This window comes from Cavenderia fasciculata (assembly GCF_000203815.1).
Source record: "Cavenderia fasciculata unplaced genomic scaffold Scf_Dfasci-G-p-12c09.r1-3, whole genome shotgun sequence".
NCBI lineage: Eukaryota > Evosea > Eumycetozoa > Acytosteliales > Cavenderiaceae > Cavenderia > Cavenderia fasciculata.
Window position 1 is genome coordinate 122,575 of NW_004457736.1, and position 21,409 is coordinate 143,983.

The window sequence follows — 21,409 nt, forward strand, 5'->3', positions numbered from 1 at the left end:
ATAAATATAATCTACCAAAAATATGAGAATGTTGGTTGTATCATAAATGTTTCCATAAATCTATAAAATGTTGTTCTTGCTTTGCTCCTGCTGCTGTTGTTGCTACTGTATATTTATATTTATAATTAAATAAAATAAAGAAAAAAAAAACCATTCCTTTCCTTTTTTTTTTTAGTTTAGTATTCTATATTCTGTTTATTATTATTTATAAATTAAAATTTGTTATATTTTGTGAATTTTGGACCCGGCAACGATAGGGTTTGCTTTAGCTAGAGCAGCCTTACCAGCCGATTTGTAATCAAAACTACAGTCGTGCTTATCGGAATATCTATGAGCTGAACAAAATACATAATCACATCTACACTTGAATCCTAATAAACCAACTTTCTTTGAGCAGTTAAAACATTTTGTTGTGTCGACTTGAACCTTTTTGGCAACTTGGTCTTCTGTAATGCCTTCAATGGGTTGTTCCTTTGGTTCTTCAGGTCTGTTTACTTCAGCTGGTGGTTTTTCGGTTACCTTTTTCAAGGCATTTATGTCTCTGTAACACTTTGAACAAAAGTTTTCTGTCAATGGGTTACTAAAGTAATAATAATAGTAGTAGTGATGGGAGGAGGAAGAGAGAGAGATGATTAATACTTTTGTTCATTTGTTGTTCTTATATGCTGCTATGTTTTAGTATTTACATACCCAAAGAAACCGCAATTATTAGCACATGGTACTGGAGTTGATGATTTTTGAGTAGAGTCGCCTTCCATTTTAGAGTTATTGTTGGGGATGTGTATATATTATTTAAAAGATTGAGGATAGTTGGGAAAAAGTTGAAATTCTAGTGTCTGTTTTGTTTATATAATATACAAATATTGATCGGTTTGCTTTAATACCAAATTATGTTGTTGTTTTGTTATTGTTGTTGGTTATGTATAGTGGCTGCTATAATGTACAGGAAGAGGAAATATTAGATAAATTGTGATTGTTTTAAAAAAAAAAAAAAAGAAAAGAATAAGAAATAAATAATTATTATTGGTTGAAAAGGAAGGAAAGGAAAAAAACTAAATAGTTTGATTAAACAGTAAGTTTGTTCAACACCAAGGTAGGTTGCTGAAAAATTAATAGCAGCAGAGTATGGAAAAAGATAATAAAAAATGAAATAGAATGACCTAATAATAGTGTTATTATTGTTTTTGTTGTAGGCTGTTTATTATGCTTAGTAGGTGAAAAAATGAAAATTGTGCTTGGTTGTGTTTGAATGTTACAAATATTCTCCAAAAAGGTGTAGGAAATGAGTGAATTAATAAGTGGTATGTTTTTGTTGGTTGTGGTCAAAAAGGTGAGGGAGTATGGATTGTCAAGTAAAAAAATAAAAAAAAAAAATTGAAAAATTGAAAAACGCATTCTTCTTTAACTTCTTCTCCTGCTGCTGCTCCGCTTTGCTGGATCTCTCTGGTTGCGTCAGTACTGCCTTGTCGTTGGGTGATGGTGAGATAGCATGTACAAAAATAGATAGATCAGAGATGGAAGAGATAGGGTGAAGTCGCGTGGACAAAACGATAACGACGACAAAGAAAAAAAAAAAAAAGGAAGAATATTCTTCTTTTATTACTGTGCTGCTACTGCTACTATATTACTTGTACTACTGTTTGTCTGTTGTGTATCTGTACCAACCTAAAGGTGGTTTATTTTTTTTTAATGTTCGTGCTATATAAATGTGTGTTGTGTTTGTCTGTTGTTGCTGCGTTTTAAATATTTATTTAACTTACTCTTAAAAGAATGGGAATGTGGGAAGATAGATATAAAAAGGGAATGGTTGTTGTTGTTGTTGTTGTTGTTACGCTTTATGTACAATTAATTTTTACAATATAAAATAAGAGATATATATATATTAAAAGATAGTGGAAGTTGTGTTTGTTTTATATACAATTGAACTTTGTGAGATAGAGAAAAAAAAAAAATCGAGTTATTATTATTATTAATTTTGTGTGTGAATGAATGCGTGAATGAAAAAACAGGCTTTTTGAGTCAGCAAAAAAAAAAAAGAATAATTAAAAAAAATTAATTTCTGATCGTGACAAGCAAATTTGTTCTTTTTTGTTCTACGAATCAGTGTTTGTATGGGAGATTTCCTTTGTTTCTCCATGGTGATCAACAATTTTAGGTTTAGAAGATCTTAATTTCTCTCTTTCACAATAATATTCTTTTTAATTTAATTAATTATTTGAAGTTGTAATAGAAGAATAGAACTTGCCGAGTAGTTCATAAATAATAATAATAACAACTTTCAAATTAATCAATAAAATTCAATTTATTTACAAGATATTTTTAATTATTAAAAAAAATAAAAATAATAATAAACAAATTAAATTATTAGTTTACGAAACCAAAATAATATTTCAGAGAGCAAATACTAGCTAGCATTTTTGAAAGAAGAATATTTTTTTTAGGGAGTCTGCTACTTTGCAATGAGGAATTTAAATTCTAAGAAGGATGATATTTGAGACTTTGACAAATTTTTGTAATTTATATCTTTGTGATTTTGTAGTTTGCAAGTTTTAACAGATAGATACATAGAGATTAGATATTAATAGAAACGAATAATAATAATAAGCAATGAATACATCTTTAGTAGTTGATGCACCAAAGAATGTACAACAAACAGAAGCATCGATTGTAACATGTTCATCAGAGAGTGATATTAACAAGGCAACCAATGTGTTGGTTGAAGATACCTATAGAACATGGCAAACCAATGAAAAGGTTGGTGAAGCAAGCATCGTTATTCAATTTGCACAACCAACTGTCATCAAGGCTATCGATATAGGTAATGCAGGTTCTGCTTTTATAGAAGTATTGGTTGGTTATTCAAATTGGGAAGATACTGAATATCAAGTAAGCGAATCAATCAATTGATTTATATCTATATATCAATGTATCTAATGTTATTATTATTTGTCTGTTATTATATATAGTTATTAGTACCAATGACATCATTTATGACTGGAAGTGAAAGTAAAGATAATACAAATAGAAACAAAACAAAGAGATTCGAAGGTAATCAATTGGCATCACAAACATCACATAGAAAATGGGAAAAGGTTAGAGTTGTTTGTAAACAACCATTTGGCAAGGATAACATTGGGTTGTCATTTATCAAGTTTTATTCACCTTTGAAAAAGACATCAACACAACAGATCATTCTTAAAACAGGTGATGGCGATGAATCAATGACCGACTTGAACAAAACAGAAGAGGATATTACAGTGCCAACAGAGTTGATAAACCAAGGTACTGTTCAATTGGATCTCAACAATACTAGTACAACAAGTGCAACAAACCAAAGTATAGCAAAGTCACAATCCATTCTATCCAACATCATTCCAGGTAAATCGATTACAATTAAAAGAGAATCATCATTTTCTCTTGATCCCCCAAAAGATGATGAAGAAGAGAAAAAGAGTAGTGGTCCATCATCATCATCAATATTAAAAGAACCAGAAATGGAAGATATCAAAACTGATAGTGAAGATGATGTTCAAACATTACCAAAGTTTACTCCAAAAGGACAAAAATATCAAACTCCATTTGGTCATTTATTGGTATGTCACACACGTCAATACAAATCACCATTATCAAACTGATTATCTAACTCAATTTTATTTTAAAACTGTAGAAAGGAGTAGTTATAGTTATTGGAGGTATAGTTAATCCACAAAAAGCAATGATAAGAGAGAAAGCAATTGAAATGGGAGCTGGGTATAAACCTGATTGGTGTAGAGAGGCAACACATTTGATTACACCACTTATTGATACACCAAAATATAAACAAGCAAACAAATCTGGTGGTTCAATTGTATTGCCAGAGTGGATTGAAGAGTGTTACAAACAAAAGGATCGTCTACCAATTAAATCTTTCCAAGTGACAGAATCTGTCAAACAAAAGGACGGTGACAGTGACGATGAAAAGAACAAAAAGAAACCAAAAACTATCAGCACAACTAGTAAAAAGAGAAAAGGAAAAGGAAGGAAGAAAAAGGCACCTTCAAATCCACTTGACCCAAGTGACACTGAAGACGAGGAAGATGGACCAAATGCATACGATCTCAACGATGATTTTATCGACACTGGCAATGTAGATAGTAGTGGAGACGACGATGACGATGGATCATCTACAGATGATGAGGATGGTCAACCAAAGTTTGTAGCAGAAGACACTGACGATATGTTTGCTGAGGGTATGGAATTTTTAAAGAGAACTTATGGTTCATCGGATCCTTTGGTAAAGGATGCAGTCAGAAAACACTCTTCTCCAAGGAGGAGACCAAGAGAACACAAATCATGGGATAAAAAGCAAGAAGAGAAATATTCTACCAAACCAAAGGCACCACCTAAAAAGCAACAACAACAACAACAGGATGACGATCAAGATATTACACCACCAATTTCACCAGTATTGAGAAAAAAGTCACATGGAATGTTTGATGACGAGGTTTTATTCCACGATACCACTCAAGAGTTGAGTGCTCTTGTTATTAAAGAAGAGTTGACACGAATGATATCCGCCAAACAATTACAACCCAATGATAACATGTTTGGTGATTTCACTGACGACTCTATGCAAGATGGTGATGATGATACCGATGAAGACAATGATATACTTCCTGAACATTTTAAAAGAAATCCAACTGCAAAACTTGGTGATTTATCTCAAAACAAAGGAAAAGAATGTAAGAAATATATAAATATTAAAAAAAAAGAAAAGAAAAGAAAAGAAAAGAATTGTATTATTAATTTTATTTATTTTTTGTTGTATTAGATATTTTGGACCCATTACCATCGTTTTTCGATGGTATTGAATTTTATCTTAGTTTCAAAGATGAAACATTAAAATCAACAGTTACAAGATATATTATTGCTTACAAAGGGTAAGAAGAAAAAAAACAAATAATAATTTAAACATATATTTATTTTTCCTTTTTTATTTATTTAGTATAATTGCATCAATTCCAAAGACAACAACTAGGTATATTGTTACAGATAGAACATGGGAAAAATCATTTGCCCTTACACAAAAAAAGAATCCTTCTATTCAATTTGTCAAACCAAGTTTTGTTATCAAGAGTCACAACTATTCTAAACTTGTTGCTCCTCTTGATCATTTAATTGTACAAGATAGTTAAAAAAAAAAAAAACAAAAAAAGTATTAAATAAATGATACAAATATTTATAAATAATAATAATAATAAATATGTTTATTATTTATTTATTTATTTTGTTTTATTTCAATTAGTTTGAAGATTTACCATGATTATTAATAATATTCTTTGTAAGGAATTGATTAATTAAATGACTGATTTCTTGGTGGTGAGTTTCAAGAGTGAAATGACCAGTTTCGAAAAGATGGAAATCAAGGTTCTTGATGTCTTTCTTGTATGGGTAAGCACCTTCAGCTGGGAAGATTTCATCATTCTTTCCCCAAACGATCAACATTGGTGGTTGATATTGTCTAAAGTATTGTTGGAATGCTGGATACTTGGCTGGATTGGTGCCATAGTCAAACAAGAGTTGAGCTTGGATCTCGCCATTACCTGGACGATCGAGGTAGTATTGGTCACTGACATATCCATCTGGGGCAACTAAGCTCTTGTCCTTTTCTTGAACACCATTCAAATATTGCCATTGAGTGGTTTGAGCAGTGATCAGTCCAAGAACAAAGTCAATGTTTTCTTTTTTGGTTGGTTCAGCCCAGTACTTTTTGACGTTGGCCCAGAAAGCGTTATCAATACCTTCATCATAGGCATTACCATTCTGAACAATGAACGATTGAATCTTTTCAGGATTACGGAGAGCAAGTCTGTATCCAATTGGAGCTCCATAGTCAAATACATAGAGACTGTACTTTTCAATAGACAAGGCATTGATAAGCTTTTCAGTGACGACTGATAGGTTATCAAAGGTGTACTCGAATTCCTTGGTTGATGGCATAGAAGATTGACCATAACCAATGTAATCAGGTGCGATTAAATGGAACTTTTCAGTCAACTTGTTGTCTGCCAATAAATGACGGTACTGATGACTCGATGATGGGAATCCATGTAATAAGATTAAAGTTGGGTTCTTCTTGTCACCACTTTCACGATAAAAGATGTTTTGATTATCAATCTTGATTGTATTATATTTAATAGTTGATGTCATTTTTTAATAAAAAATTAATGAGATAATGGTGATGATGATTTAAATTGTATGATTATTTGTTGGTATTTGTATTTAATTGAATTGAATGATATTTTAAATAACAAGTTTACAAGGTATTTATAGTTGTGGGGAAAGTATTGGAATCAATGATTGGAATCCAAGGATATTACCCTCAGTCTATCTAGTCTCGACTCCTCTGTCACGGACCACATGTTTGTGTCTATATATATCGAAACATATTTATCGATTCAACACGACAATATTTGAATCTGATCATTCCAACAACGGGATTATGTGTTGGAATAGATTCTATTCTAGAATCAGCGAAGAGACACAAAATTTAAAAAAAAAATTATTTTTTTTGGATTGGGATGGTTGGTGAAGTTTCAGATTCACAGATGTTGCTATACACCTATACTAATGTATTTTTGAGTATTAAGAAAGTACTTAAAGAAAGGTTTTTAATGTGTTTTTATTTTACAATGTTTTTATGCCTGGTAGGGGGGGGGGGGTGATTAAAATTCTAAATAGTTGATATTTATGCCTCTGGTTTGTTTTTTGGGGAAAAATGATTATATATACGTTGTTGGGTATGGGATGGTAGGATGGAAAGAATAAATAAATATATATATATATGTATGATTGGACTAGATTATCCAATCGGTAGAACTTTTTACACTTATTGATTGGTTTGTGTATGAACAAAAGAAAAATATATGATTTTCAAGGGTGAAAAGAAGATTTGATTTGATTTGATTTGCTTGGATGGATTGGGATCATTGGGAAAAAAAAAACTTGATCTTTCATCTCTATCTCTCTCTCTTTCTTTTAAATGTCTTGTGGAATTTGTTGGTTAAGTAACAAATCAAATGACATTTGTTTTGGTTGTTGTTGTTGTTGTTGTTGTTGTTGTTGTTGGACTGTGTTTGTTGTGGATGGTGGAGTATACAAGTTCATTTCAGTTGAAATATGTTTTAATAAATTAGAGTTGATGGAAAGTTTTGGTAGTTGAGTTGGGATAAGAGAGGGTTGTTGGACGGAATCAACACGTCGCTTTAAAAACTCTTCTTTGACCAAGAGATCCTTTTCCATATTGTCTAATTTACTTCTCCATTGTTCGAGTTCTTCATTTTGTTTCTTGAGTCTGTGGAATTCCATTTGTTGTTGGATCTTTTGATAGTCCAACACTTGTTGGATGCGTTCTACGGTCTCCTTTTCTTCTGTTTGGAGTTTCTTTCTTTCGTTTAATTCTATTTCCTTTTGGGACATTATCTCTTTGGCAACTTCGGCTTCCAAGAGATGCAATAGACCGGCCTCCGCAGAGTTGGTGGCCTGTGCGTAAGAGGCTGATGCGGGGGTACTGAGTGAGGTTGGTGTGGCAACGGCAGAGCTTGGTTGAGTAGCAGCAGAAGCAGCAGCAGCAGCAGTGTTAATTGAGTTGTTGTTGAATGAGAATGATGAGGCATTGAAGCTACGGCGTGGGGTAGAGGTTGGTGACGAGTCGTCTGGGACGGCTGTTGAAGAGTTATCATCGTATCCGATGAATTCAAGGGATTGGTTATTGGACTTTCTCTTGAGTGACGAGCCCATGATGGAGCCAGACACACGACGTTGTGGTAGTGGTTGGTTTTGTGGTTCGGGTGGGTCATTGTCAAACTTGACTGGGAAGGATATGATATTGTTGTTGATGTTGATGTTGCCAACGTTGGTCTTGGAGACAAGGTTGATTGGCTTGGCGGCGGCAGCAGCAGCGAGGGTATTGGCAAGGTTATTGGCAAGGGCAAGGTTGCTTGACAACGAAGCAATCGAAGCACTGGCAAAGGTTGGAGAGGACTCGTACGACTTGATAGATGGAACCTCGCAGATTGGCGACATTGGACGTGAGCTAGATGGCGATGATGAGCATGAATTGTATTGACTGTCAGTCTCGCCGTTATTGTTGTTGTTGGTATTGTTGACGGCCAAGAGGTTGTTTAAAATGATTGGAGATGTTCTAATGTTATCGATAATCTCGACAGGTGACACTACCATTCTCTTTTTGTTGACATGTGATGGTGATGTACAAGGTGAGGTGGCAGCAGTGTTGTTGTTGGTAGATGTAGAAGAAGTGGTAGAGGGGGAAGTCGACGATGCCAAGATAAATAGTTTATTTTGAAAGTACGACTTGCATTCGGAACAGCCGACAGTAAACTTGTCTTGGATGGGTGGATGGGCCTCGGGTGGGTGGGACACTCTACCCTCACAGTTTTCGGGACATGCTTGATGACGCTTGTGATGGAAACCACAGGATACCCTGCGTCTGTTGGAACGGCGATCCCGTTGGAGTGGTAGTGGACTGGTGTTGTTGTTGGTCATCGATGATGAACTAGTCGTTGTAATAAAAGTAGATTCTTTGGACATGACTGGTTGTTGTTGTTGTTGTTGTTGTTGTCCGGGTATTGAAAAAGAGTTATGTGACATTTTGAAAGGTTTGTTTTAAAATTATCTGTATTGAATGAAGAAATTAAAAGGTTAATAAACTGCTATTTAAAAAGGGGCAAGGAATGGATTGATGGAGGGAGGGAAGGAAGGAATGTGTATCGAGTAGGTAGGTAGTAGTAGTGAGTGTTAATGTATAGCACGCACACACACACACAAGTCCTCCGACAGAGAGATAAAAAAAGATAATAAATAATTATGTGTTACAACAACAACACAGGCAAGCACATTTATCTGCTAGGGAGAGAGTAGCACCCAGTGTGAGGGTGGATGATCAACAACAACATCTGTCCACACATATTGTTGCCCCACTCCATCGATTTGTCAATCCAATGAACACCGCGATGGGGGTAGGGTGGGGGTGTGACCAATTGGGATAGTAACGCAATAGGTAAGTAGGGTTGCGTTGTTCACACAAACAAGTAGTAGAAGATTGTTATTGGTGAATCAAAGCAAAGCCAACAAGGTTTGACTCCTGAAAATACACCCACAACGATTGTAGGAGGGTAAAGGGGAGAAGAATCGTTGTTGTCGTCCGTCGGGTGTATGGCAAAGAGAGGGATAGATCTAACGAAAAAAGTTGGGACACGGGTGATCGGTTGACTGTGGAAGATGATGATGAGTTTAAAAGAGAGAGAGAGAGAGAGAAACACATTGTGGAGATAAGCTGTAAGATCGATCTATATAACAAAAGGTGTTGTGTGTGTGTGTGAGAGGTGGTGGTCATTCTACTCTATACGTGCTTTATCACGTGATAAAGTTTTGTTGGCAGACAGTGAGTTGGGGGTGTATGGAAAAAGTTGTGCAACGATCATTGAAACCTGTTTGGTTTCCATCGATGGTTGTTGGGTAGTGGTGTCGTTGGAAGAGGAAGAAACAGATTATTTAAATGAAAACCCACCTGACTGATGATCAACATTTAAATTTCAATGATGTTGATGATCAATCATCAGTGGGTGATGGGTATGGGTGCTGGCGACTGTGATATATCACAAAGCATAAAGATGTGAGTGGATTGGATGATATTGATGTGATTGAACAATCGATCAGTCAATCAATTTGATTGTGAGAGGAATATATAATACTGACTGAATATGGTAGGTATATTGAGCTTGGAAATGAAAATGATTTGTACAAATAGTAGGGTAGAATATATTGGGTGGGTTTTAGGGTTAGGGAGAGATCGATTGTTTGAATAGGAGTAGGAAAGAAAGAAAGGACTTGCTGCAAGTAGAGATTAGATTCGGAGGGTTTGAAAAAAAAAAAAAAATTAAAAAATGCGGAGTAGAAGGAAGAGGAATAAAATAAAATAATACCGTGGGGGAATACTAAAATAATAAAATAACGATTAGTCGTTGATGTGTCACCAGCACTGCAATGCAACAAGCGGGACACAACACAACAGGCTCGCCCAGGAGGAAAACTAGAAGTTTTCGGAAATATTTTTTAGTTTTCATGCCTGTCGAAAAAACCAAAATTGCCAAAAAAAAAAAAAAAAAATCGTGACACGATTTTCGATTCCCACCAGATTGCTTGGGTTGAGCTCAACAGCCCCACAGGCCAACCAAAGCACCAGGTGCACGACGGGCTATGGATTACGTAATCCATACACACACACAAATAAAAAACAACCCCAACGAACAATATATAGATATATGATCGACAAAAAATAAAATAAAAGATAATATATGACTGTATGATACTTACAAAAATTTGGTATTGGTATTGGTATTGGTATCGGTATCAGCTGATTATTTGATTGATTTAATAAAGGTATAATATTATTATTTGCTAAACTTGATTGTTGAAAGTAGATATAGGAGTCTGCTGTCTGTATTGATCGTCGGCTTTTAAAATGATAGATAAAATTATAGGAGAAGGAGGCAAGGTAGGAGAAAACAAAGAAGTCTGTTTAAAGTTGGAAGTAACAAATGAAATGACGACGGAGAAGGAGTACTTGTTGACAACTCACACACAGGAGAAGGAACTAAAAAAAAATTGTAAAAACAACATGGAAAAGTCAAGATGATGACGTGAGTGGTCACGATGGTTCTCAGGTGATGACAGGGGCAACACTCACCTGCCCCCAGCCGAGAAATCAAAAAAACGAACCCCTGCCCAGATTTTTTCAGAGCTAATTGGATTTTTTTGTTCCACAGGTCGCAAAGAAAAAACCTTCCATTTTGCCCCGGCTCCTCAAGCACTGACACCGTTCTAGTTTCATCCTATGCTCAATTGGATTCACTGAAAAATGTGAGTAACCCAGAGACTATGATCTATCTGGGGAGAACGAAATCGTGACCTCTCCTATAGAACCCTCAGTGACGATTTTTGTGGTGTTTAAAGTAGGAAAGGGTTTAGGGGGAGTGACCTTTGTTTTTATTCAGGGATGATTTTTTTCGTGTCTTGGATCTCCTTTGAATCAAACATTCTTTTTTTAGAGATCGAAGAAAAAACACAACAACACAGGGCAGTAAAACGACTCGTCTGTAATTTACACTGGGTAAACAAAAGTACATTTATCGACAGACAAAACAAACAATGGTTGTTGAAACAACACAATGCTGCTGTTCATAGACCTCGTTTAAACCGTACCATTGCAGATTATAGATGTAAACATGATCTACACCTGGTCATCTGTTTCATTGCATTGTTTCTGAACATCTCTCTCTCTGTTAGATATCTGATACTATAGTTGTGTATGTCTGTTTGGTCTTGTTTGTTTTTTTTAAGAATACATAATAGAATTTATTTTAAATTTTGTTTGTTTCAATTACTGGGTAACAACTGGTCACATTCATTCATTCATTGATTGTTTGTCTTTTTAATTGTTGACCAAAGGATTATTACCATTTGGAATGTGGAAAATATTCTTTTGAAGTTGACCCATGTCTTTGGTGTTTCTTCTGATGATGTTGGCAAATGTGTCTGGTTCGCAGTGAGCGTTGACACGCTTCATCCATGGTTGTTCGTACCAGAATCTATCACCCTTTCTAGTACGCTCGAATTGCTCAGTGATCAAACGATGGAATGTTTGTCCAACGGCACCATTTCCGATGTGGTCTTCGGATAGACCACCGGTGAACAACTCTACGTTATCTACTGTCTTGTAGGCAGCCTCGAGACGTTGTTGGATAACTGGATCACTAGTAATGTCTGAGAAACTGTTGACAGGTTGGAATCCGAGTGACTTGCGGACAGTGTTGTAGGTGGCGATACCGTGGTCACGTGAACGTTGGAGGTTACGACTGGCAAGATCCATGCCACCGGCACCTGGACGACCAAACAAAAAGTTACGTAGATCGGAAATCATGTAAATGTCTACACTCTCTTCTTGCTTGTAACTCAATCCTCTGATGACATTCTCCATGCCTTGTTCCTCCAACCACTTTGGGTTAAAGTAGCTGTCCTTGAGAGGAAGGGGTTGGTTGTAGGTGCCATCGGCGTTGACACTCTCGATGGTGGGGCCAACTTCAGAATGACCAAAACGGAATGCAACAGTTGTGAACTCGTTGGATATTTGTGCATTGACTTCGTCATCGTAACCCGAATAAGGTGGCAAGGACTCTCCCAACAATGATGGTAAATATCTGAATAAAAAAACAAAAAACAAAAAGTGTCAGTGATGTCACTAGTAGCAAAAGAGGAAATATGAATCGGGATAGAATATCTTTGATGATTCATCAAACCCCCGCAAATTCGCAACGAAATGGGTCGAGCAATGAACCGGTTCAAAAAATCAACTTGTTCTTTTTTTTTTTTAAAAAGTATCCATCCTTTTTTCGTAATCATTTTCCTTTAATCATTCCTTTGTCATTTCTACTTACTCTTCATAGGTAATTTGTTGGATGTTTTCAATGACGCATGATCTAGCCATTTGGAATACCTTTTCGTCTTCAAATGAAGGGTTGTCTCTGACGATCTTTCTTGCCATTCTATTGTGTTCTCTCAACCAAATGTTGTGTACAACAGTGAGACCTGGATTTTCATTACCACGTCTTTCACCCAATGAAAACAATTGATCAATTGGGTATCTACGAGCATCATTATCCATTTCCAAACCAGCAATTCCCTTTGGTGGGAATTCTCCCTTTTCTCCTAAATCTGTTAATTTCATTTCACCATTCTTAAACTAAAAAGAAAAGAAAATATAACTGTATTAATAACTTCCTATATTTTCTTTTTTGTTTTAAAAACATACAGCTCTTAAAAGGTTAACTCTTGCTTTGAAAACTCCATAAACTGGTTTGGCATCGATGTAGGCTGAAAGACTGTTGACTTGTTCCATACAAAGATTGTTTTCTTGTCTGGTAGAGAATGGAGTGGAGCAATCAACTTCAGTGACTCTTGTTCTAAAATATGGTAAAGTTTTGTTTCCTTCACAAGATGGATCAAATACTTTATCACATTGTGGTACCTTTACTGGGTATTTACCATTGGTTGGTGTTGGTAATGCATGAGCCATATTATGAATTAAAAACTAAGTAAAAGAAAAGAAAAGAAATATTTTAATAAAACCAATAATAATAATAAATAAACAAACAATTATATATATTTTTTAGATACGTACTTGACCCCACATATTAAACATATCAGATAATAATTCCTTTGATGGAACTGGTGATTGTTGATCACAAACAATATTACTAACTTCTCTTGACAATGGAATAGACAAGGTTGGATAGTCATCTGGGTTAAAGAATTGTTGTTGTGCAACTCTAATAAAAGGTTCATAAATTTCTCCTTGATTTGGATTGATTAAATTGTTATTTGATCCATCATAGGATCTCCATTCTAAAAAAAATAAATAAAAAATAAATAGAGAGAGAGATTAATCAAATGAATGGTTATTGTTTTGAATGTGATTTCTTTTCATTATACATACCAGTAGATTCTCCATTAGTAAATGGATAGAGTAAACATAAAATACAAAATACTGACAACAGAGTCAGTTTTTGACTTGTACCATTCATGGTGGTAAAGTTTGATCGATTGGTGTACAAATAGAATTGAATGACTATATATATCTATCCTCTATTTAAATAAAGAGAACGAGTAAGTAATTAAAAATATTATAGATTTCTAAACAAGACATAATATAAAATGAAAAGTAGTAATTATTCTTTTTTTTTAATAATATAGTCAAAAAGTGGATATTATACTTGTAGATAATAATAATAACAAAATACCAATGAATAATGATGATAAGAATGAAAAGTCAGGGCACGCATGTGTGTTTAAATAGGGTCACTTCCATCCATACTACTTTTCGTCGATATATATATGAGTGTTGTTTTTAAATATTTTAAAATCAACATCATCAGATTAGATTGTAGACAGACTAACACACACTCTCATTGAGAGTTGAAAGTGGAGTTGAATATAAACAAAAATTAGGTGAAGGTGGTGGTGCCAACATCATAAATAGTAGTTGAGATGTGGTAAAAAGGTGGAAAGAGGGAGGGAGGGAGAGGTATGGAAACATGAAAATAAAAAATAAAAAATAAAATAACAAAACTACTCTTTTCACAAGTACTTACAAAGTTATTAATAAACTGTTATTATTGTTATTATTATTTTTCCAATCTTTTCGGGGAGTAATAGATAGATAAGAGATATTAAAAAACAGCAAGTTGAACTTGAATTTCATATGCATTTATTTCTTTCTTCAAAACACCACTTCACATGTATGTTTCAGCTGACTCCCAAATCGAAATAGTAGAAATGTTTTTCAATGTGTTATTGAAAGATTAACATGTACATACAACACATGCTATGCTATACTAGTTACTAAATGAGTCAAAGTAATAACAACAATAATAACCATAATAATAATAATAACGATAATAATAATAATAATAATGGAAGAGATTCGAGAATAAACAAAATAAAGTTGATAGCACTACTGCTGTTCTCTTCTAGGAGACGGAGTGGAGTCTTTTACTTATCGATTATACTGGTGGCACTACTCATTGTACTACTGAGAAGAAGATTTACTACGTGGATAGTAAGGTTGTTTGGTGCAGGTAGAAGATGGCTTGGAATAAGTAGTAAAGAGAATCAACAACAACAACAACAACAAGAGATTACTGCAAGCAATCAATCATCATCTTATTTTATTGAAGGTGATTCACCAACACCAGGTTATCAACCATCACCTCCAAGAGACAAGAGAAAGAAGGAAGAGGAAAAGAAACAACCAATTGTACAGAAAATACCTTTTAATCAAATTAAAAGTAAAAAGATATCTATATCTACTATAAATGTATGTATACGATACATGTACTCATTGATAGATGCTTGATTGAGATATTATTAGATTATTAAACATGATACACTTTGACATACCATATATTTAGGTAATAATTGAAAAGACGGTACATTATGAATCACCATCGGATCGAAGAATATGTAGTTATAAATTTATGGAATCTGAAAAGCAGGCATTGATTAAATTAACATCACAATGCGATATTTACCTCATGACAATGATTGAAGATGATAGTGAAGAAGATAAAATTAAATCCATTTTAAAGGATAGTGGAATATTTGATAATGGTTTAAATCCTCATGTATGATTATGTCATTCAATTGTTTATAATAATAATAATAATGATGAAAAATATTAGTATTAATATTAATAATTATTTAATTGTTATCTAGAAAATACTATTTTGTTCAACGACACAAGGAAGAGCACATATGTCAAGACATCTTGAATGTTTGATGCACATTGACGACGATTACCAAGTCTTATCAATGTTGAAACCACATGTTCAACATTTACTACACATTGACGATGGAAATAATACTACTTCAACTACTTCTACTTCCACTGCCAATAATAGTGCTTCTTCAGTGGTCGTTCCAACCAACAACAATCAACAACAACAAGGAAAGTTCTCAATTTCTGCAACTCCTTCACTTCACGAGTATTTTAATTAAAAAATTAAAAATCAAATTAATTAATATTATATTATTTAAAAATATTTATTTTTAAAATGATCTCCCAAACAGTGAAGAGGCATTTCAGTTGGGGGTGGGTATGAAAATCGAATTTCAAGGTTTTGATGCACAAAAGGTTTTTTTATTTATTTTTATTTTTTCGTCTTTGTACGAGGATCTACTGCGCTGTTGCTGAACAAGGAGGGGTTTCCTCATAGAAAGATAAATATAGACAGACAGGTGTACTTGTTAAAAATAAGAGATATATATATTATATCTTTTTTATTATCTATTTAATCCTATTACTACACAAAGTTTATTATTTCCCACATAGAGAGGTGATAATGAATTTAACGTTCACATCTCACTAACATTTATTCAAATCGATCGACAGAGACAGTTTTCTTTCTTTCTACCATCCCGCTTTCATAAAAAGTAGTAAAGGTAATTATCACTTTATCTATCTATCTATCTCTATCCATCACTTTTATTTTAAATATGTTAGCACGTTTGTTTATACCGATGATGTTTGTTCACTTCGTTTCAAACGAAGAAAAAAGAAAAAAAAACGAGGCGACACCACTCCATTTTAAGAGATAATCGGAGCTAGCTGTCATCTACAAAGGCAGTGAGACTAATCAGATGATGTGTATGGTTGTCTATAGTTTTAATTTAACATATTCTTATTTTTTTGTTTGTGTTACTGTACAGACAAGACACAAATATAATCAACCTTTAAAAAAAAAAAACAAACAAACAAAAGGGTGGTGTATTTGATTTTATTTTTATCTTTCGTTCTCTCCTCTCTCTCTGTACCCCCCACTATATTCTATCCTACACCTACCTACATACCAACTCGGTTACTAATCCATCCAATTTATTTCTTCTATCATCATATGCCTGGTATATATATATATATATCAATATTATATATCACTGGCTCCATCTCCTCTTTCTCCATAATTATAATAATTAAATATATATATAGAAATATAATAGCTTTCTTATAACAACATCAGGAATTAAGCAATAATAACAACAACCACAATAATAATAATATATTATAATATTGCAGATATATATAATCCTTTTTTTTCGTTGTATTAGTAATAATAGTCATTAATATCAGCTGAACGTATTATTAGATATTAATAACATTAGTATTACATATATATATATTATTCCTTGACACATATTGTTTATAATCTTTTTTAAAAGTTATAATACAAGAGAGAAGATAAGAAGAAGAGGAGCCTAAATACTTAATCAATCATGGATCCTTCATCATCTTCTACGCCAACAACATCCCCAGATCAAGAGGAATCACCTCAAGAACAACCAAATCCTGGTAGTATCATTGATCAAAAAGAACCATCACCAACACAACAAACACAACAAAAAACAGATTTGGAACAATTATTTGTTGGTAATAATAATAATAATAATAATAATAATAATAATAATAATAATAATAATAATAATAATATGAATAATGATAATTATTATCAAAATTCTGTAACACTTCCAAACCCAAATAGAGAAGGTGGACAATCCAGATTATCAATGGAAACACTTAGTAGATTAATGTCACAAAACAAGAATTCGAATGCGACATCATCTACGACCATTTCTGGAGCTGGTGCAACAACATCCTCCTCTGGTTCAAGTTCCTCATTATCACCACCACCAGTACAAAAGCAACATGGATACACCTTTCAAGCTGGTGACGGAAAGGAACTGCGTAAAAAACTCCAACGTGCCCGTAATGGGTCTGTTGGTGGCAGTGGCCATCCAAAGTTGGCTATCGACACTTTTGGAACCTCCAAGGAGATTCCACAATTCTATCACGAAATCAAGTATCAAATTGGCGAACGTAGACAACGTACCGATACCGATGCCTCCAAACTCCCTCAACAATCCTCTTTGACCACCATCCAGAGAGGACAATTCATTGATATTCCACTTAGGGATTTGTCACGACCATCCACTGGAAATACTATACATGCACAACAGGTCCTCTCTCCCCCAACTGGCCCTGCTCTTACCATTGAACCAACTCCAATCACTGGTGTTGCCCCTACTTCACCCGAAAAACCAGCTGCCGATACTCCCCTATCCACCAAGGACAAGGCAAAGGTCAAACAAAAAGCTGCTGAATATGATGTAGACGAACATGAATTTTCTTTAGAACAATTAGCTATAAAATTTGGTACAAATATTAATCTTAGTGATCCATCTCAAAGTCAAGTAAGAACAAAAACATGTATTTATTTATTTATTTATTTGTTTCTAACTATTTATTTATTTATTTTTTATTGTTTAGGGTCTAAGACAAGAAGATGCAGCAACTTTATTATTAAGATATGGTAAAAATGTATTGAAACCACCAAAACAAACACCATGGTTTGTTCAATTATTTTTATGCTTTACCAACTTTTTCATGATTTTGTTGGAAATTGCTGGTGCACTTTGTTTTATCGCCTATGCTTTGGATACTTCACAAAGAGTCAATTTGTATCTTGGTTGTGTACTTTGGGCAATCGTCATCTTTACTTGTATGTTGACATTTGCTCAAGAAAGACAAAGTAGCAATATTATGAACTCGTTTAAGAATCTATTACCACAAAGCTGTCGTGTTGTCCGTGATGGCTCTGAAACTAAAATTCCAGTAGAAGATGTTGTCATTGGTGACGTTGTAGTTGTTAGTGCTGGTGACAAGGTAAAAAGAAAAAAGAAAAAGAAAAAAGAAAACTTATTCAAACTAACCAAATTAATTATATTTATTATTCTTTTTTTTAGGTACCAGGAGATATTAGAGTTATAACATGTAGTAGTATGAAAGTAGATAATTCATCATTGACAGGTGAAAGTGAAGCACAGTCATGTACGGTAACATGTACTGATGACAATCCACTCGAATCACATAATCTTGCTTTCTATGGTACTTTGGTGATGGATGGATCTGCACGTGGTGTAGTTATCCGTACCGGTACCAATACACTGATTGGCAAGATTGCCGATCTTGCCTCCAACACAGAGACGACCGAGACAACACTCCAAATCGAAACCAAGAGATTTGTCCACTTTATCGCCATTCTCGGTATCTCTATGGGTATCATCTTTTTCGTCATTGGTTTTGGTGTTGGTTTGCAGCCAATTCCAAATCTTATCAATGTCTTGGGTCTCATTGTTGCCAACGTGCCAGAAGGTCTACCATCGACCATCACGGCATGTCTAACAGTCACAGCCAGACGTTTATCCAAACGTAATGTCTATGCCAAAAAGTTGGAATCCATCGAAACACTCGGATCCATCACACTGATTGCTTCGGACAAGACAGGTACTTTGACTCAAAATCGTATGACTGTCAGTCACATGTGGTACGACGGTACCATTGTCAAGGCCATCGACGACGGTGCTACAGTCGGTCGTGAAATGTTTAACAAGAATTCAACCACCTGTGCTGAATTGCTCAAGATTTGTGCCAATTGTAATCGTGCCGACTATGACAAGCTCTTGGAGGGTAACATGGAACGTCAAATTGACCAACGTCTCATCCTCGGTGATGCCTCTGAAAGTGCCCTCGTACGTCTCTGTGACAAGAATGACCCGATTGTCGAAGTACGTGCTGCCAATCCAAAGGTATTTGAAATTCCATTCAATTCTGCCAACAAATGGCAACTCTCTATTCACAAGAGTACCAATCCAGCCAACACATCGCGTGTTCTCATGATGAAGGGTGCCCCAGAAATTATCATCTCCAAGTGCTCCAAGATCATGATCGATGGCAAAGAAGTAGAGATTGACGACAAATGGAGAAACGACTTTACCCAAGCCTATGAAGCTCTTGGTAGTATGGGTGAACGTTGTCTTGGTTTCGCCCGTATCATTCTCGATCAATCTGAATACGGTCCAATGCATGACAATCTCTATGATGCTCAAACTCTTAATTTCCCAACCTCTCAATTGACCTTTGTTGGTCTTTGTTCTCTATTGGATCCACCACGTGAAAATGTTCCATTTGCTGTTCATCAATGTAAAACTGCTGGTATCAAAGGTAAATAGAAAAAGAAATATATATATACAATTAAATATATAGTTTACTTATTATTATTATTTTATTATAGTTATTATGGTTACAGGTGATCATCCAATTACAGCTAAAGCAATTGCTAAAAAGGTTGGTATTATTTCATCGCCAACAGCTGAAGATATTGCAGAACAAAAGGGAATTCCACTTGACCAAGTTGATGATAGTGAAGTCAAAGCTGTTGTGTTGCATGGTGCTCAAATCCGTGAATTGACTGACAAGGATTGGGATCGTGTACTTGCCAAGAGTGAGATTGTGTTTGCTCGTACCTCACCACAACAGAAACAACAAATTGTTGAAAATGCCCAAAAGAGAAAGGAAGTAGTCGCCGTCACTGGTGATGGTGTCAATGATTCGCCAGCACTCAAAAAGGCAGATATTGGTGTTGCCATGGGTATCGTCGGATCAGATGTCGCCAAGGAAACAGCCGATATTATCTTGTTGGACGATAACTTTGCCTCAATTGTCGCCGGTATCGAAGAGGGACGTATTATTTTTGATAATCTCAAGAAATCTATTGCCTATACATTGTCGCATGCTGTTCCTGAAATTGCACCTTTCCTCCTCAACATTATTGCTGGTATCCCACTTGCCATTACTTCGTTTTTGATTCTCTGTATCGATCTCGGTACCGAGTTGGCTCCAGCCATTTCATTGGCCTACGAAACTGGTGAAAAGGACATTATGACACGTAAACCACGTCAGCTCGGTGTCGATCATTTGGTGACCACCAACCTCTTGTCCTACTCGTATCTCCAAGCTGGTCCAATCGAAGCTATTGCCTCATTCCTCAACTTCTTCTTGGTCATGGCCTCCTATGGATTCCGTCCACAAGATCTTCCCTACACTGCTAAAGATTATTTCCAAGAAGGTGCTCCAGACTTTGTAACCAGCGATGGTGTCGCTCGTAACGCTCACTACCAACTCACTGCACTCGAAGAGGCTCAGACAGCCTACTTTATGACATTGGTCATGTGTCAATTCTTTAACCTCATCACCAACAAGACTCGTGTCGTCCCCGTCTGGCGTCATGGCATGAAGAACATGTTTGTCAATTTCGGTCTTGTCATTGAGGCTGGTATCCTTGTCTTTATCATCTACACTCCATTTGTCCACAATATTATCGAAAACGCTTCCGTCCCTGGAATCTACTGGGCATTCCCACTTCCAATCATCTTTTGTCTATTTGCTTGGAACGAATTAAGAAAGAGAATTGCTTTTGATCATAATTTCGAAATATCAAAGGCTTTAGCTTTCTAAAAAAAGAAAAAGAAAGAAATATTAATAATAATAGAAAACAAATTTAATTAATTAGATTGATAGATAATAAATAACAAAAACTTTTGTTATCAAAAAAAAAAAAAAAAAGAAAATCATTTATATTCTGTTCTATTTGTTTGTTTGTTTGTTATATATTTAAATAACGATATTTTATTTAAAATTGAAATAATTATATATGATACAAGGGAAAACAGTATTTGATTGATGTTAAATATATCATCAAATGCAATGTTTGGAAAATCCACTAACTGGATAGTGGACAGAGAGAGAGAGGGAGAGGGAGAGGATTTAGTGATTGTTATTCAAGAATTAAGGGAAATTCTTTTTTTGATTGTGTCGTCACTTGTTGTTTTGGTGTTGGTTATTGTTAATATTCTTATATTCCATTTCTTATTAATAATTCTATATAAATATATATATCCTATA

General features: G+C 34.7%; 7 protein-coding genes across 7 annotated transcripts; 3 read left to right on the plus strand and 4 right to left on the minus strand.

Annotated features, from left to right (window-relative positions):
- Positions 1 to 222: 222 nt before the first annotated feature.
- Positions 223 to 758, minus strand: DFA_05939 (putative zinc finger protein; the record flags this gene model as incomplete). Its single annotated transcript, XM_004361597.1, has 2 exons — positions 223 to 580; positions 691 to 758. 2 exons carry the CDS (start codon positions 756 to 758, stop codon positions 223 to 225), a joined length of 426 nt encoding a protein of 141 aa, XP_004361654.1.
- A 524-nt stretch (positions 759 to 1,282) lies between these two features.
- On the plus strand, positions 1,283 to 5,174 carry xrcc1 (BRCT domain-containing protein; the record flags this gene model as incomplete). The annotated part of the gene is made up of 6 exons (XM_004361598.1): positions 1,283 to 1,301; positions 2,606 to 2,886; positions 2,967 to 3,593; positions 3,668 to 4,721; positions 4,811 to 4,919; positions 4,985 to 5,174. 6 exons carry the CDS (start codon positions 1,283 to 1,285, stop codon positions 5,172 to 5,174), a joined length of 2,280 nt encoding a protein of 759 aa, XP_004361655.1.
- A 106-nt stretch (positions 5,175 to 5,280) lies between these two features.
- Positions 5,281 to 6,189, minus strand: DFA_05941 (alpha/beta hydrolase fold protein; the record flags this gene model as incomplete). Its single annotated transcript, XM_004361599.1, has 1 exon — positions 5,281 to 6,189. One exon carries the CDS (start codon positions 6,187 to 6,189, stop codon positions 5,281 to 5,283), a length of 909 nt encoding a protein of 302 aa, XP_004361656.1.
- Positions 6,190 to 7,017: 828 nt separating this feature from the next.
- On the minus strand, positions 7,018 to 8,649 carry DFA_05942 (prespore-specific protein; the record flags this gene model as incomplete). Its single annotated transcript, XM_004361600.1, has 1 exon — positions 7,018 to 8,649. The coding sequence occupies one exon, from the start codon at positions 8,647 to 8,649 to the stop codon at positions 7,018 to 7,020; it is 1,632 nt and encodes a 543-aa protein (XP_004361657.1).
- Positions 8,650 to 8,700: 51 nt separating this feature from the next.
- Positions 8,701 to 13,640, minus strand: poxA (peroxinectin; the record flags this gene model as incomplete). Its single annotated transcript, XM_004361601.1, has 8 exons — positions 8,701 to 8,711; positions 10,375 to 10,514; positions 10,597 to 10,654; positions 11,518 to 12,257; positions 12,495 to 12,799; positions 12,869 to 13,147; positions 13,238 to 13,461; positions 13,553 to 13,640. The coding sequence occupies 8 exons, from the start codon at positions 13,638 to 13,640 to the stop codon at positions 8,701 to 8,703; spliced, it is 1,845 nt and encodes a 614-aa protein (XP_004361658.1).
- A 130-nt stretch (positions 13,641 to 13,770) lies between these two features.
- DFA_05944 (splicing factor) lies at positions 13,771 to 15,612 on the plus strand (the record flags this gene model as incomplete). The annotated part of the gene is given in 6 exon segments (XM_004361602.1): positions 13,771 to 13,780; positions 13,836 to 13,900; positions 14,590 to 14,674; positions 14,694 to 14,932; positions 15,027 to 15,239; positions 15,331 to 15,612. 6 exon segments carry the CDS (start codon positions 13,771 to 13,773, stop codon positions 15,610 to 15,612), a joined length of 894 nt encoding a protein of 297 aa, XP_004361659.1.
- A 1,272-nt stretch (positions 15,613 to 16,884) lies between these two features.
- On the plus strand, positions 16,885 to 20,962 carry ionA (P-type ATPase; the record flags this gene model as incomplete). The annotated part of the gene is made up of 4 exons (XM_004361603.1): positions 16,885 to 17,859; positions 17,936 to 18,331; positions 18,412 to 19,669; positions 19,740 to 20,962. The coding sequence occupies 4 exons, from the start codon at positions 16,885 to 16,887 to the stop codon at positions 20,960 to 20,962; spliced, it is 3,852 nt and encodes a 1,283-aa protein (XP_004361660.1).
- Between the last annotated feature and the right edge of the window lie 447 nt (positions 20,963 to 21,409).